Source organism: Nicotiana attenuata, unplaced genomic scaffold (assembly GCF_001879085.1).
Source record: "Nicotiana attenuata strain UT unplaced genomic scaffold, NIATTr2, whole genome shotgun sequence".
Classification (NCBI taxonomy): Eukaryota; Viridiplantae; Streptophyta; class Magnoliopsida; order Solanales; family Solanaceae; genus Nicotiana; species Nicotiana attenuata.
The window spans coordinates 433,068-451,304 of record NW_017670675.1 but is presented as its reverse complement, the minus strand read 5'-3'; the positions used below and the strand labels follow the sequence as shown (position 1 = coordinate 451,304).

At 40.2% G+C, this 18,237-nt stretch overlaps 1 protein-coding gene across 1 annotated transcript; it reads right to left on the bottom strand.

Moving 5' to 3' along the window:
• Nucleotides 1-760: 760 nt before the first annotated feature.
• On the bottom strand, nt 761-2,366 carry LOC109242158. Its single transcript, XM_019408993.1, has 3 exons — nt 2,304-2,366; nt 1,363-2,083; nt 761-1,056 (listed from the first exon to the last, which is right to left on the bottom strand). The coding sequence occupies exons 1-3, from the start codon at nt 2,364-2,366 to the stop codon at nt 761-763; spliced, it is 1,080 nt and encodes a 359-aa protein (XP_019264538.1).
• Between the last annotated feature and the right edge of the window lie 15,871 nt (nt 2,367-18,237).

The following is an 18,237-nucleotide window of genomic DNA, read 5'->3' as shown; positions in this document are numbered from 1 at the left end:
TTGCAAGGCTGTCTTCACATCTTCCTTAGTAAAAGAGGCTATAAGATGAAGCTGTTGTGACCTTATAAGTCTTGGACCATTCCTCATTATGCTAGGATTAATAGCAGTCATGTTGTTAGTTGATCTCCCTAATAATCCTCAATAGAACCCCACTATCTCCTGTTTAATGCCCTCTGGATTGTTGATCAATCTTCCATTGTTATTTGTTAAACTCTTTGTTTGATTCTGTGTTACTCTCCCTTTCATGCTTGCAAAGAAAAAAGCTGTGTTGGAATCACCTAGCTGAAGCCATTGTATTCGAGACCTTTGCTTATAGATGCTCTCTTCTATATTACTCCACTTCTCTAGCTGATGCTTTGTGTTTCTCTCCACATCAAACATATCAGCTGCTGTGTTAGTTGTTCTCATCTGTGTTTGAATGTTTGCTAATTCTTCCCTTAACTGCTGCACCTTCTTTGTTGTATTGGAAAACTCTCTCTTGTTTAAACTTTTCATCTCTTCTTTGATCTGCTTCAAATTACACCATATATCTTTCATATTTCTATTCTCTTTTTCCCATCTGCTTCTTATTATTTCTTCAAACTCTGGATGCTCAGTGAGACAGTTAAAAAACTTGAAAGGTCTCCCTTTATACTCCATTCCTGCCTCCACCTCTATACATAAAGGAGAGTGATCAGAGAAATGAGGATCCATCACACAAACTTGCAATGGTGGCATATTCATCATCCAATGTGCATTTACAATAGCTCTATCAATTCTACTAAACACATGGCTGTTTGTCCATGTGTATGTTCTTCCCACAGTTTTCTAGTTCATTTAACCTGCAATCCTCCATTAGAGCTCTAAAGTCCTTGATTTCATTATCCTGTATTTCTGTACCATTTACCCTGTCTTCTTTGTCCAGTACTGCATTAAAGTCCCCCATGAGCAGCCAAGTACTATCCATCTGTGAATCAATTTTCCTTAATTCTTCCCACATATCACACCTATGAGCAACAATATGCAGTCCATATATAGCTGTAAAAGCAAATTGCTTGCTGGAGCTACTATTTTTGACTATACCATGAATATATTGAGTATGAGATTGCAACATAGTGAATTGAATACTATTTGCATCCCATAGAATCCAAATTCTACCTCTTTCAGTAACCTTACTATTTGAGCACCAACTCCAGCCTGGTGCACATTTATTTATGACCTCCTTTTCTTTAATACTCTGTACTTTATGCTCAACTATTGCTATAAGATTGATTTTTTGTTTTTTCAAGAAAATTTTCATCTCCATGAACCTTATTAAAACCCCTCACATTCCATGTCACTATCTTCATATAGGTTTCTGCTTAGTTGGAATTATCTCTTCACCTTGTCCCCTACTACCTCCAGCTTTATCATTATCTGCCCATGTTTTGCCTTCATTTGCTACTTCTCTCAATGGAGAAAAGCTATTGGTAGTCCTTATAACTTGCTGTATAGGACTTGTCAGTTCCACCCTGCCCTTTGCTTTTGTCCATACTTGTTGATATTCTTTTGGATCCTGTGTTTCATCTCCTTGATAGATCTGTTTGCCCGTGTCCCTCTCTGCTTGCTTTGATAGCCCTATTTCCACCCATTGAGTTGTTGGTTTCCTTGTTTGCTGTATATTCCCAATTACATTGGTACTCCTTCCTTGTTGTTTAGTCTGATGTTGCTCATTTTGCACACTTCTTTTTGTTGTTCCAGTTCTTCCTTGATCTCTTTCACAATCATGACCCACCATCAAACACTTCTTACAATACTGAGGAACCCAATCATACTCCACCATTTGCTTAAACTCTTTGCCTGAAGGATCTTGAATTTTGATACACTTAGGTAACTCCTTGCTGATATCCATCTCTATAAGCACTCGAGCATAGGAAATTCTAGAAGCATTACTTGTACATTCATCAGCATACAAAGGTGTTTCTAGTCCACTAGCAATTCTACTCAATGTCAATCGTCCCCAACAGTTCAAAGACAAGTTAAGGAAGCTTACCCATAATGGAATAGTTTTAAGAACTTCATTGTACAAATCAAAGTCCTCTGTCCATGACATCATAATCAATTCCTGAGTATAGTACAACATTTTTATCATCCATACTATTGAATAGTATCACAAAATAGCCTTCATTATGATAATACACTGTAGGTTTGGCAGCAAAGTTCCATTGCATAGCTATGATTCTCTCCATGGCTCCTATTGACGGTGCTTCTCCAATGATATATACAATTATAGCTTTCTACCACTTTGTAGTTTCCAATTCCATCTCCTCCTGCTGTAATTGTACCTTTTTAACCCCATCCTGAATAGTAGGTGGTATGAACACTAGATCCATACCTCTTGCAGCCATTTTATTCCCTGTGAACAGATTTGACCATTTCTGTTGATTTTCCCCCACTACTACTTTTGATTTCTCTTGTTCTGCCTCCTTCGTTGCTTTTTGATTCAGTAATTACTGCTCTTTCAAAGTAATTTCTCTGTTCGCACTGTCGATTACCTTATTCTCCATGATGTTCAGCTCCTTTTCCTTGTAACTACACACTGTTTCCATTGGTGAAACAGTAACCAATGGAACAGTGTTCATATTCGAAATTCCCTTACCTAGCTTCCCATCAGCTGCCTGAGGTGTCAAATCCCTCATATTTGGACTCAAATTCTCCAGATCTCGTGTTAATTTCAGCTGCATGTTACTCGATCCTCGAGATTTAGCCATACTTGTTGAAGTTCCCTGATCACAGCTTTGAGTTTTCTCTTGTGCATCTGTTTCAGTACTACGTCCCAGACTTCCATTCCTACTTCCTGAAGCAATGAAATCAGCTAATTGTATCTTTTTCACCAGCTTCCTAGGTCGTCCTCTCCCCATTTCCGATCAGCGCACGTTAGCAAATCACGCAGTCATGCGCCGAGAGAGAAAGTCTAGAGAGAGTAACACAAGCTTACCTTACCAACACGTAAAGTTAAAAAATAAATTATGGACTTTCTTATAGAACAAATAAATTTTATTTATAAAATAAAAAATAAAATAGTATTTAAGCATATATAATGTTGGAATAATAGCATATTGAGCATAGTAAATAATTTAATCAGAACAATTTATTCGTAATGACAATTTTGATGTTAATAACAAAAACTCAAAAATTTATTTACAAAATTGAGAATGAAAGAAAATAAAAGTTTTTAAAATATATATTCTATGCACGTAATATAAAGGCAATGATTTAAAATAAAGGTTTTTTATAATATGTATTATATATTCTTGAAAATTATACTCAATTATTTTATTATTTTGATATTAAAGAATATTAGTTTTTTTATTTTTTAAATTGAATTTATTTTCTCTATAGATAAGTCCATAATGTAGATTAAAAAGAGAGATTAAAATATTAAAAAAGTTATTAAAAAAGATAAAAGTTGATAATTTAGAGGGCAAAATAGGTATTTGACAATCAAAAATTAAGAAATCTAGTTGAGTGATCTTATGAGTGCTATAAGCATAGTTAAGTGACTTTTCTGTTACAAAGAAAGAAATATGACCTTACTAGATAATTTCAGATAGTTGAGTGACCATTTGAATAATTGACTCATTTATGTCCTTTCATTGTCTATCGAGCACTTCATTTTATTTTGAAAGTTAGTATCTAAAGTCTAAACTTGAGAGTAAATGAAAAGACACTATTATAGTCTCATTGTTTATTTTCAAGTCCTCTAATTTCTTTGTTTCTTTTGAAGTAAAAACGGTATGCTCTTTAGTTTTTTTTCCTTTCCTTTCAAGTTCTAATATTCTTTCTTTTTGCTTACATTTTCTGTTATTTATCTGTTTAGTTGTTGTAATTATTTTGAAAAAGTTTTTGTGCATTTTATTGGTCTTGAATATCTCCATACGTGGTACTTTATCTTGATGCATGTCTATTCAAGTTTAAATTTTTTTGTTAGTAAATTTTATGTTCTCTTATTTTTCCTTGAAATCTATAAAATAGTGGTTGTGTTATTGAACGGTACAACCATCTCTCCCGCTTTGGAATTTCTTTTCTAAACAAACTTGTTGGAGCAAAAGCCCCCTTTTCTGGAAAAAGATGAATGTGATTTATAAGATGCATATATTGAATGCGGTTTGTTAGACGCAAATGACGAATGCAATTTATAAGTCACATATGATGAATGCGATTTATAAGTTGTATTTCGCATTTCCTGGAGATGTATAGGTTCCAATTAGTAAATGCAATTTATATGTCGCATTTGATTTGGAAGATGATCGCGGCTTCTGAGTCCGATTTAATTGCGACTCACAAGTCGCTGACGTTATAGAAGGATGCGATTTATAAGTCGCATTTGACGAAATCGATTTATACGTCTTTGATAAATCCGATTTATGTGTGTATACGGTTAAAGTCATATGCCCCCGATGTAGAAGCTCGAGGTTCCGCCCTAGGTCCAAGCCCGGGAGAAGTCAAGTTCGAAGCGAGTGGGCCGGGCTCGAGCTCGAAGAAAGAGCGTAATGCCTGGAAGCAGGAGTTCGGGGAATACCGAGGCCAAGTGTGCTCGACCTCGAAATAGTACCGTTATGGATTTATACCAGAGCGAGCTAGATTCCTGGCACGTCCCTAAGATCATGGTGCGAATTTCGGAATAGGATCGTACAATTCCGTACTAGGCGATTAAGACTGCTGTAACAAGAATATTCCACTGTAAATAAAAATATTCCTTATTTAGGGTTCCTCTATTAAAAAAAGGGAACCCCAATCATTTGTAAGACACCTTTTCACTTAGCAAAGAATATGCTTTCTACGTTTTGTCTGTTGTTCATCAGAATTGCCCCTTAGCTCAATTGTTCTTACTTTGATTTCTCTATTTAATTCTTCTTACTGCCCTAAGCCACCTCGAGGTCATCGTCTCGAGGTCACTAATGCTAAGGAACATTGGTTTGATTCACTTCTATCTTTCATTCTACTTCATATTTCTTGATTCTTAATTGGTATTGAACTAAATCACATATCTTTAAAACCACAAATCAAATTTAATTGTTACTCGTATTTTTCGAGGTAAACTGTTTGGCGCCCACCGTGGGGCTAAAGATAATAGTGATTATTTCTTTACTGATTCTCATTACACACGTTATCTTTACGCTTTTTCTTGTCAATAATCTTTGATTTTCAGGCTGAAACATGTCTAGCTCACAAAACGTACCTGTTCATGACAATGAGGGTCTTGGAGAAAACAACAATGTAGGGGTCGGTGTACCACCAATAGACCCTGGGGAAGTGCCAAACGTGGAACCAGTTGATGTTGGTTCTCATATTGCTATAAACACCAGCCTAGGCACAGACCCCGAAGGGAGCGTACGCAGGGATGCTCGACCAAGGGACCAAGGAACGCCGGGAGCAGGAGATGGAGGAGTTAGCCTCCAGGTGATATTTGAGATGTTGCAGGCTCAGCAAATCGCCGTCGTGCAGCTTCAAAGCCAGAATAAGACCCCGAGTGTAGCTGAACATGAAAACAATCAACGTGCTAAACCAACGCCGGAAGGACCAAATGGAGACAGCTCGGAGACTGACCCCACCATTATGAAAATGCTCGAAGAGCTCACTAAGAGAATAGAATCCGGAGAAAAGAAAATTGAGGATAACGACAAGAAGGTGGAGACTTATAACTCCCGTGTAGACCAGATAGCGGGGGCACCTCCACTTTTAAAAGGTCTAGATGCTAAGAAGTTCATACAAAAACCATTCCCTCAGAGCGCAGCCCCGATGCCCATTCCTAAGAAATTCTGCATGCCCGATATACCCAACTATAACGGGATAACCGACCCTAATGAACATGTTACTTCATACATTTGCGGGATCAAAGGAAATGACTTGAATGATCACGAAATCGAGTCAATATTGTTGAAAAAGTTTGGGGAAACACTCTCAAAAAGAGCTATGATTTGGTATCACAACTTAGCTCCTAACTCTATTGATTCATTTGCTATGTTAGTAGATGCTTTCGTTAAAGCTCACGCCGGGGCCATAAAGGTGGCCACGAGAAAGTCAGATGTCTTCAAAATAAAACAAAGGAACGACGAGATGCTAAGGGAGTTCGTGTCCAGGTTTCAGATGGAAAGAATGGAACTGCCGCCGGTTTTCGACGACTGGGCAGTGCAGGCCTTCATGCAGGGTTTGAACGAGCGAAACTTAATTGCTTCTCGATAACTAAAGCAGAACTTGATCGAGTATCCAGCTGTGATGTGGTCAGATGTGCACAATCGTTACCAGTCAAAAATCAGGGTTGAAGATGATCAGTTGGGAGCCCCCTCGGGTTCAATTCATCCTAACAGATTCGCAGCCAAGCCCCCGAGAGACATAGATCGGGGATCTAGATTCAATAAAGAACGGTATCAGCCATATACCGACCGAAGAAATAGCGGCTCGAGCCGTAACACTCCTCGAAGCAATCAGAGAAACGATCGAGGCCAAAGTTCTCGGGGACTCATGAGCAAGAGTGGGTTCGACAAGCACACCGACCCCGCCGAAGCTCCCTGACTGTCAGAGTACAACTTTAGCATGGATGCATCAGGGATCGTGTCGGCTATTGGAAAAATCAAAGACACCAAGTGGCCGAGGCCCATACAAACCGATCCCTCCCAAAGAAACCCGAACTTGATGTCCAAGGATCATGGTATGCACGGACATAGAACAGAAGATTGCTGGCAGCTAAGGGAAGAGGTGGCTCGATTGTTCAACGAGGGCCACCTTCAAGAATTTATAAGTGATCGAGCTAAGAACCACTTCAGGGAGAGAGATACAAGGAAAAACGAGCAAGAAGAACCACAACACGTAATCCACATGATCATTGGAGGAGTCGACGTCCCCCAACGTCCTGTATTCAAGCACACCTGAGTATCGATCACAAGAGAAAAGCGGACTCGGAGCTATGTGCCCGAGGATGTCCTGTCTTTTGCGACGAGGAAGCAGAAAACATATCCCAACCTCACAACGATGCCCTGGTAACCTCTATTCTTCTAAATAAAATTCAAGTTAAACGTGTTTTAGTGGATCCAGGTAGTTCTGCGAACATAATCAGATTGAGGGTAGTGGAACAACTTGGATTACGAGATCAGATTGTACCCTCGTCCCGGGTGCTGAATGGCTTCAATATGGCTAGCGAAACAACAAAAGGAGAGATTATCTTGCCAGTAAACGTAGCCTGGACCATACAAAATATCAGGTTCCATGTCATCGAAGGTGATATGAGGTATAACGCACTCCTCGGGAGACCATGGATAAACAACATGAGGGCAGTACCTTCGACCCTCCACCAGATGATGAAATTCCCGACAGAGGAAGGAGTGAAAATAGTCCACGGGGAGCAGCATGCTGCAAAAGAAATGTTTGCAATCGAGGAAGTGGTGCCGATACCAGAACCCTTGGACTCGGAGGAATCGAGCCCTAAAGGTAAGCATGCGACCAAATAGCAATCACAGCTCCCAGCCTCGATGGATGCTACCCAGTCAACCGCTCAAGAGAAAGGTACACCTGGGGACGGGATTAACCCCCGAACTCAGGAAAAAACTCATTTAGTTTCTTATTGATAATACGGATTGCATTGCTTGGTCCCGTTTAGATATGACAGAGGTTCCGATGGAAGTCACCACACATAGGCTGAGCGTCGATCCCAGGTTTGAACCAGTGAAGCAAAAAGGGAGGCCTCAATCCAAGAAGCTACGTACCAATGTCCAGTTGATGGGATGTTCGGAGAACAAACAGGTTAATAATGAAAGTCTATATTAATGATATGACTGGTTAAGTCCATGTGCGCAGAGGACCATCTTAATTCATTTGCAGGTAACATTCAAAGTTTTGAGACAATGCGACACGAAGCTCAACCCAAAGAAATGTGTCTTCGGAGTCGTCTCGGGAAAGTTTCTCGGCGTCATGATGTGAAATCGGGATATCAAAATCATCCCCGACCAAATCATGGTTTTTGAAGGTATCATGATCGCGGATAGCAAGATAAGACCAAAAAGATCCTTCGGATTCGTTGATAAAGGATCTTACAAGCTCGGCACGATGGAAGTTTTCAAAGGCGCGCGATCTCGAAGACTCACCTTTTTACACGAAGGCCTTAGGTTTTAAAGTATACGTTGCACTCTTTTTTCCTTAGCCTGGGTTTTGTCCCAAATGGGTTTTACCGGCAAGGTTTTTAACGAGGAAACAACTATGTGCTACCTAGGGAAAACTCAACAGCATCCAAGGCTTCTCTTCAATCAACCTCGAATACTGGGGGACATCACCCACAGAGGTCATATTTTTCAGGGAAAATACTTCACGCCTAAGAGGGCCTCGATAGGAAAACTTTATAATGGGACAAATGGTCAGATGAACCGTGTCCACATAGAATAATCAAGCCCTGACGGCAAAAGCATGTACGCATGTATTGATTATTTAAAGAAGCATTCTGTTAATACCAAAAACATTTTGTGTCTCAAAAAAGTCTACTATTACATGAACTCTACACTTATAATCCTATGGAAAACGGCTCAAGAGCCAAAGCATAAAGCACCCCCGAATACTCGGGGACTATCGTCGACAGACAATGCATCCGAGTCATCAAAAACTCAAACTCATAAGACCTCAAAGAAGCACCCCCTCGAAACAAAGGCCAAGGCCAATATACTCGGGGACTAACTTTTCGAACAAGTTCGGAAAGTTATCGGGAAACAAGTCCAAGTGACATACCCGAAGGCTACGGCTATACTAAAGACTACGGTCATATAAAGGCTACGACCATACTAAAGGCTACAGCCAAAATAATACGGCTCGGAGATGTCCGACTTCCGCCATAAATTAAAGGCCTTCAAACACTTTGTAAAAACCGGTTAAATCAGGCTACCCTCGGCGAAAGCAAAATATAATGGGCTTCGATAAAATCAGCCCTCAAACTATTTAAAGGCTTCGACAACATCATCCCTCAATAAAACCTCAAGAGGTATTTGATTATCAGTACGCAAACAAGGTCCCGATACGTCGAACCTTCGAAAAACCCAACGAGTACAAAAAACACATGCTAAGGCATAGTTAAATTTTCACCAAGTCTTTTAGCCGAAATGAGGGAAAAATTATGTAGCCATTCTAGAGGCCGAATCGGCCCAACTTAAAGAGCCTAAGGGCCAATCTAAAGAGCCTAAAGGCCGATATATAAGAGCTCAAGGGCCAACTTCGAAAGGCTAAGGCCAAAAACTTATAATTCGAGACTCCCGTTCTCACTTTACCAGGACTATGAGTCACGATATCCCGAGCTCACATCGGATCGATTTAAATTTAGCACGATGATTATTATATCCATAAAGATCTAAGGGTCAACTATATCTCGAGTTCAAACCAATTCCCGGACCAATCATTCAAGTTGTACAAGCGAAGTATTCCGTAAATAAAGGCAATATGAAACCCATCACGAGTCAAAGATGAGATAAGAAGTTCCCTTTACATTTCCAAAAGATGATTACAGAAGATATTTACACGAGGGACACTTGCATAAAAACAAAATGAAGAAACGTAAAACTACTTAAGGGTCATATCTTTAGGGGCCGCATCTCCGAGAGCCTCATCTTCGGGGACTTCGTCTTTGTCTTCCCCACTCTCAGAGCCACTGGCTGAATCATCCTCATCAGAAAGCAGAGCAGCAGCTTCCTCTTCCAGGGCATTCGCCTTCTCGATATCGGCTGAAAGATCAAAGCCACGAGCGTGCACTTCCTCGAGGGTTTCCCTCCGGGACTGTCGCCTAGCATGGTCGACTGCACAGGATAGCTTAACTTCATCCACAATGGAGATCTCCTTGGCTCGGGCATTAGCCGCTTCGGCATTGGCTCGCTACGAAGCCGTAATCGCCTCAGCATCGGACCTGGCCTTGGCCAACTCGGCGGCGACTTTAGCTTTGAGCTCCTCGATTTCGCGGCCTCGAGCTAGGCTCTCTTCCTTCACACTTTGAAACTGACGTTCAAGTGAATCCAACTCTTCTCGAAGAGTTTCTTTCTCAGAGGCGATATCGTCCATGCTTTGCCTCCACCCCAAGGTCTCGGCCTCCTTCGTCTTAAGCTTCTCCAGAAGCTGCATCACCAATTCGCCCTTCTGATGAAACTGCGAAGTTAAAAGTGTTAATCGTCGAAACAAACAAGTACATAATGGACCCTCGAAGGTTATAATACCTTTTCAACAAACTCGGCCCGCCCTTGGCAAGCCTGCATCAATTCAGCTCGAAGATCGTTGATCCCTACCACTATCTTAACATAAAGGGTGTTGAGGCTGTCCCACTCCTCCGAAACCTTCTTAAGCTCAGCCTCACATCGAGCAAGATCAGTTGGAGACTTGGAAAATTCCCTTTTATGGAGCACCACAGCCTTCATAAAAAAAGGAGGGAAAGATAGATTCAGTACAGCAATAACAAAGGCGCAGGCATAAAGCAGAAAACTCACTTGTTTGAATAGTCGATGGTGTTGATACCCAATTTTTCCCTGTATATTTTTATATACAAACTACCTTTCAAATAACATAGGAATGCATATATAAGTATGTCCAAGAATTTTCCTATTTTTTTCTTTAATTTTGTAAAGATTTTTAAACCGATTTTATTGCCCTATTTCACCAGTAAAAAACCAATAATTATTCCCCAAATATTATCATTTTTTGATTCACTTATTGTATTCTCATATTTATACCAAAATATAGCTAAGGTAAGTTTTAGTATTTTTACAAATTTATTTAGTATTTTTAAAGCTAAATTTCATATAATTGCAATATTAGCCTATTTTAAGAATTAATTGCGTTTATAATTACAAAACTGATTCCAGTATTTTTTTATTTAATATTTACATATTATTAGTCAATTTAGTGCCTTTAATTTTGTTTCCGGAAATTATTTTACTATTTTTTATAAATAAAAAGGGAAAAGTGGTTATTTAAACACTAGCCCTACTTATTTCAATTTTAGCCTAAGTCAGCCCCCCCAATTAAACCCAATTTCAATCCCAAGTTGCCCGGCCCAATTCTTAAATTACCCGCCCCTGACCCAATTAAATACAACCCGCCTGGCTCCCCGTTTAATCCAGGCCGTTGAACAAAATGATCAACGGCCACGCTTCATTCTTTCCTTTTTTAATTTACCAACCCCCCCTTAACCCTAATCATTTTCACCAGCCCGCCACCTCTGAAACCCTCCACTCTCTCAAACTCTCTCGAATATTCTCAAACCCTAGCCGCCTCTTACCATCTCCGCCCTGAAATCCACCGGAATCTATGGCCTCCAAGGCTACGAGAGTCCTACATTGGCCTCCTATGGCTCTTACGTGCATGATCTCTGAAGATTCAAGGCCTGACCTTGAAGGTTCATACCCAGACCTCTGTCGATTCGGAGTTCCACGGTCATCTCCGGCATTGCTCCGGCGTACCATGGTTGTTTAAGTCTGATTCTGACCTCTCCGACTTAGATCGATGACCTTTCAAAGCCTTTCTCATCTCTAGGGTTCTTCTGAAACCCTAACCCTTCTAGGTTTTCTCCGATTTCTTTAGATCCGTTGTGTATCTACGCTTTCCCTGAGCTTTCAAACGATTTCCCTAACTTTTCTTTCAAAAATCACTTTCAAAACCTTTCTTTTCCGATCTAGGGTTTTCTGAAAATGTTCAAGTGTTTTCTGACTTTCTTTTCTTTCGTGTGTATTTGCCTCTGTGTTGTTCTTGTATTCTCTTTTACCATATTTCTTATATACTTCTCTTACTGTGTTTTCCTATATTATAGTCTCGTATGCTTTTCTACTGTGCTCCTATGTTTCTCTTCTATCACGTTCTTGTATTTCTTCTACTGTGTTCTCGTATGCTTTTCTACTATGTTCTGGTATTTTCTTCTACCATGTTCTGGTATGTTTCGCCTGCTATATTTTTACTGTGTTCTTAATGTTTTGCTATTTTCCTTCTACCGAACCTTGTTTAAGTTTCTTCTAAAAGATCCTCTTAAGCATGCTTTCCTACTGTTCTTAACAGTCTTTTCTCATTATGCTTCGAATTAGTTTCTTCCAATCTGTTTGCTTTGAAACAATTCTACTGTGTTTGCATGTTACTTCGCTATCATGTTTCTCATGAGTTCTGTTGCTGAAAGAAGCATGTTAGAAGTTTTAGTTCTTTTCTGAAACCCCTAAACATGTTTTCGACTCAATTGCTTGCCCTCTCATCTTTGCTTCGTGATTTGCTTGAACTAGAGTTTTTATTTTTAGAACCCCTAACTCTTTTAGTCCAACTTCGAGTTTGGACATCCGTGTTTGCATATGATTCTGGATTTTTACTAAACTCTTCTACACTGGATTTTCTATTGATGACATGACAATTTTCTTTCATGCTTAACATGTTCTTATGCTCCTTATATATGAGGAACTTCCCTTTAAAGTGGTTTTCAAACTTGTGATTAATTCAGAATCCCTTCTAAATAGGTCTAATTGATTCCCTTTCTATTGTTTGCTGATTTCCCTTAAGTTAAAAAACCTTTCCCATCTTTTTGACTCAATCATTCATACAAATCTCAGACCTTGTGATGTACTGACTGTTAATTGATTTCCTTACCTTAATTGTACAAACCGTGTACTTCAAAACCCTGCCCTTAAATAACCCTTTTATGTATGTGCCCTTAATTGCATGCTGTGCACAAAGTGTTTACTCAATTTCTTTCCTTAATTGGTTTTCACCCGTTTGAATCTAAATCCCTTAATTAAAGGGAGTCTTGTGTAATTGATTGACAATCAGTTCTTCAACTATTTTCTTACCTTATTTCTGCTTGATTTTTACACTATAAAAGTCACGCCCCTATTTCACAAAGACACGATTCACAATCCTTCACTTCACGATTCACAATCCTTCACTTCACGATTCATAATCCTTCACTTCGCAATTCACAACCTCTTCTGAACTCTTACTTACTCATAATAATATTCTCTCTTTGCCTGCACTGTGGCCTGTTCACAAGACCTATTGCTTTTCTCTATTTGTTTCTTTGAAACTGGTATGTCCTAATTTAAGCTTCAGCATCATCACAATGTGTTTAATTACAGCTTTTGTATCCATGTCTACTTTACTGTTGCTGCAGAGTTAAATATTTAAACTAGCATGTTGATTCCTTTCTGTTTGTTTGTAATGAATCCCTACTCCTATCACCCCTATGTGTTTTGAGTTATGACTTGAGGCATGGCAACGTAAGTTGTTGTCCATGAATTAAGTTTGATCCATGGGGATCTTAACCTCTAAACAATATGTCTTAACAAGCCTAAGGGTGTGCCAGCATCTCCCATTGCTGGGTATGCCCACCAGCCTGCTTTTGCCTCTTGCAACTCCCCCATTCCCCTATACCCTTATGTGTACTGATTTAAGTTGTTTTCCCTTTCCCTTTCCCCTTTCAGAATTCTGCTTCTGCACTTGCACTCTCTCTTAGTCCTTAAGTTCTGCCCTTCTCTTGTGAGCCTTGCCTTGGGACCTTGAGTTCCCTCTAACTTGGACACCTGAGGGCTAGCCCTTTCACACTGCACTATGTCTTAATCTGATGATACGTTTGGGTGTAAGCACTGCCCGGAGTTCATATGAGACTCTTAGGAAACTCTGACACACCCCAAATGAGAGAAAGGCTTTGAAACATTGATCTCTTGGAAGCCGGAATCAGGCTCTCCTTGGTTGTACCTTTTTAATTTCTGATGTATTTTCTTTTATCTTCATTCTGGGCTGTAATAACTTTGTAATAAAACTATCGGGGATGGCTAGTGAAAAAGGGAGGGGTAACCATGCATGCAAAGGGGTAGATATCCTACCTATAGGAGTTTCTGAATTTCTGCATTCTCATATAGATAATTTGCCTATAGGTTATTTCTGAATTTCTGCACCCTCATATAGATAACTTGCCTATAGGAGTTTCTTAACTTCTGCACTTTCATATAGATAACATGCCTATAGACATTCCTGAATTCTGCATTTCACACATAGATACCATGTCTGTAGGAATCCTGCATTCTCTCATATAGATGCCATATCTACAATTATTCGAAATCAGAATTCTGCATATGCATATAGAAAATATGCCTATAGGTCTTTCTGAATCTTGCATATCCACTTTCATTAGGCAAACATATTTATAGGCCCTAAATAATCAATTGCAATTAGATATCATGTTCATATAAAAATACAACACCTAGATATCATGTTTGTTGGATTTCTGCGTTTCTCCATGTCTGTAAAAGTGTTCTAAAGTCAACAAACGCATAGAAAGCTTGCCTATAGGAGCTTTAACCAAATCTGAATCGCCTCACTCGCTTATAAGTCTAAAACCAGTAATAATGCCTTACCAGTTGCAGAACTTATGGTCTTTTGCTAAAACTCGCCTTTCTTTAATAACTGACAACTTTTTCTTAAATCAGTATGTATTCAGTTTAATTCATTGTTTCTGAAATCAATAGATATCATGCCTATAGGATCTTCGTCTAGCACCTAGGCAAACCATAGGGTATATTTTATAAACTGAATCAGATTTTATTAGCTACAACCAACAGGTAGGCCTGCTTCGGGCTTCTTATCTTAACTATGTAATAAATTAGTTTGCCTCAACCTTTAAGTTTTAATCAGACCCTAAACAGTATGTGCAAGTCGTGCTAAAATTATGTGCTTCTCTGTCAAAGGAGGTATATCTGAGCCTTTTACTTTCTATGTGCTTCCCCCCAACTTGCTATACGTGTATTTGCCTGTCGCCTTAGTATTTTACCTTTTGAAACCACAAATAAGCCAATATCTCCTCCCTTTAGGATTAGTAGTCCCAAGTACCTCCGGGGCTGATAGGATTGGGGCGGGTAATAGCATGCAATAGGTAAACGAGACCATTCCGCGCTTTAATACCTTAACGGGGTGGGAAAGGGTAGATATGGATATGATGACCACGCGATAACATCACGTGTAGCCCCTCATTGAGGAGTGATTACCGGATATTGTGTGGGGTGATCCATATTATTTGTAAACCTAGGACCCCCCGCTTTCCCTTTGTTCTTTGTTTCTTTTAAATCTTTTAAAACCATTTCTTCTAAGAAAATCAACTCTCTTTAGTTCTTTCCGCCTTTGTTTATTAGTGACCATTACATGAAAATCCCCTCTTATTTGAAACTCTTACTTGCCTATGTGTTATTTGTATTTAAGTCACAACAATAGTTTGGCCGGGAACCACACTAGTGGATCCTGAGGGGTGCCTAACACCTTCCCCTTAGGATAATTTCAAGCCCTTACCCAATCTCTGGTTACTTGACTCAAACCCTTCTTAGTGTCCTAATGCACTTAAATCATTAGGTGGAGACTCTTCAATCCAAAACCCAATTCCCAAAAGGGAACGAGTTGTCTTGCCAAATGTCATAAACCTGACTTCGCGAGAAAAAGGGGGTGCGACTGCATGTCGACTCTACTGGGGATATTCTTTTAGGCTTTTACAATTTCAAGCTTTTACTGTGACTTTACATTTCTTATATGCCTTTATTTGTTTAATCCCTTTAAGCATTTAACTCCTTCTTCTGTTACAAAACTAACTTGTCTTTTGTTTCTTTTTCTTATTTCTTTTACCGCCTTCCTTTACTGCATTCCTTTATTACTGTTTTAAATTATTGTAATTATTATTTTATGAACGTGCAAATACGTGACAACTTGTTTTAATTATTGCATAAGCATGTTTTCAACATCATATTCCACTCGTGCCAAACAAAATACCATAGCAACGCTTATAATGAGTGGTTGCGCCCTTCCGATATTATCACCCCCTAAATCCGGCAAAGGCATATTTGCGGTAAAACCAGTCGATCAACGGTGTAGTCGACGGTTCCGCGCCTTTCCCTCTTGAGCTGTCCGCTCAAGTGTACCAGTATAATACCCCATAGAAACCTCACTCTGTTTCATTGTGCATGCATCATGGTCAAACCTAGCCGAGTCAGTTATGTTGTCCGCATAATGACTCTTTAAGATAGCCTTGTCCAAAGTCCACTGGGTTTTCCCAAAATCCAAACAGACACTACCACGTTTTGTGCATTTATTTGGAGAACTAAAATGCTTTTATGCCGATTGTTGATATTAAATAGTCGAGTCTGGTGGGGGTAAGGGCCTAACCTTTTTGTCTTGCAGAAATATGAGGCACGAAATCCCCAGATTCGGCATGGTCACCAACATCCACCCAAGATTGCTAAGCTGGTGAAAAGATTTACACTCTAGTGACCAAAATCGTTTCTCAAAAGGGTCGAAGATTGTCAGAATGCTGAGGGAAACGAAGGCGGACATCTGGCCAGAGCTTATTTGCTACTAGGACTGCGCGAGCTAGGGGAGCTGTTCGATGGAGCCAACAATGCCGAGTCTAGGGAAGGTCCCTCTGGGACCAAATATATAGGAATTTCCATTTCCACTTTATAAGATGTAATAAGGCCGATGGCCATTAGTGATTTTTATTTTCTTGTTATTTAGTGTCATTTTGGGATTCGTCTACCTTTTATCAATGAAATGAGACATTTAGCATTCTAAGTTCTCCAAATTAACTTGTTGCTAGGCCTACCTCGGGCACAACGAGGTCCCTAAAATTAGGATGCGCTTTATTTTTCAGCACTACGTGTTTAAATATTGCAACATTTTTCTAATAATCCTCACTGACTTGTTACCTTTTTGTTTTTACTTTTATTTATTATTTCCCCTCCCAAAGGTTAGTTCGTGAACTCTGGCAACATCATCATATTTTACGAGATCCAGGGGCCCTCCACCTACTCTTCCTCCCAGTCCTGTCACACACAAAAACAAAGGAAAAATGGAAGATTCGAACAACTAAGCTGAACGGGTAAAGGTCACTCATGGTACTCTGGTCCCCAAGGAAAATGCATCCCAACTAGAACAAAAGCTGTTGAAGTTTCAGGAAGAACTTGATCAAGTCCGGAATCTGGCAAATCTGTCATTTTCCCTCACCACTCCAGAGGTTACTTTCCCAAAACTCAGAATCCTGTACCTCCGCAAAATATCCCAAAGCAACAAAACCATCCCGCTCCTCACCACCACTGCAATACTTGCCATACCTCACTGCTCATCCCAGAACTCCAGAACTCCACAAATAACTACTGCCACACCCAAAATAATACCTCCATCTACGTGGAGACTGTGCCACACTCTACCCAGCCCATCTCAAGCACACCCGAGTCCGAGGATAAGGACTTGCTCATCAGAAATCTGGCCGAAGAGCTTAAGAAGTTGACTAGCAGAATTCAAGGCGTTGAAGGTAGTAAGGGAATTGAGGGGCTAAACTATGAAGATCTTTGCATACAGCCCGATGTCGAACTGCCCGAGGGGTACAAACCTCCCAAGTTCGAGATGTTTGATGGTACAGGGGATCCAAGGGTCCACTTGAGAACATACTGTGACAAGCTGGTCGGAGTGGGAAGAGACGAGAGAATCCGCATGAAGCTTTTCATGAGGAGCTTGAAGGGAGAGATGCCTTATCTTGGTACATTAGCCAAGATCCAAAGAAGTGGTCAAACTGGGTAAGCATGGCGTCTGATTTTATGGACAGATTCAGGTTCAACACAGAGAATGCACCAGATATGTTCTATATTCAAAACTTGAAGAAGAAACCCACGGAGACCTTCCGTGAGTATGCTACTCGATGGAGATCAGAAGCTGCTAAGGTTAGGCCTACCTTGGAAGAAGAGCAAATGAACAAATTCTTCGTTCGGGCCCAAGACCCACAGTATTATGAGAGGCTGACGATGATGGAAGGCCACAAATTTTCTGACATCATCAAGCTAGGAGAAAGGATCGAGGAAGGCATCAAGAGTGGTATGGTTACGGACTTTGAAGCCTTGCAAGCTAGCAATAAGGCTTTACAGTCTGATGGTACGTCCAAGAAAAGGGACGTAGGTGCTGTAATGGTTGCACAGAGGACCAAATCCCCTATCAAATACCAAACCTATCCAATGCCTCCACCCACATATCAACCTACTCCAAATTACCAAGCGCCCTCACCCTCTTACCATACTCCACCACCCACTTATCAGTTATCTCCACCTCCCGCATATCAGCCCATTTCACCCAAACACTCCTAACCAACACATGTTTACCAAGCCTACAACACCCAACCATCCCACCATCAATCACCTCCCCCACGTCAAAACTTCCCTAGACCTCGACCAAATTTTGACTGCAGGCCTCCCAAACAATATATCG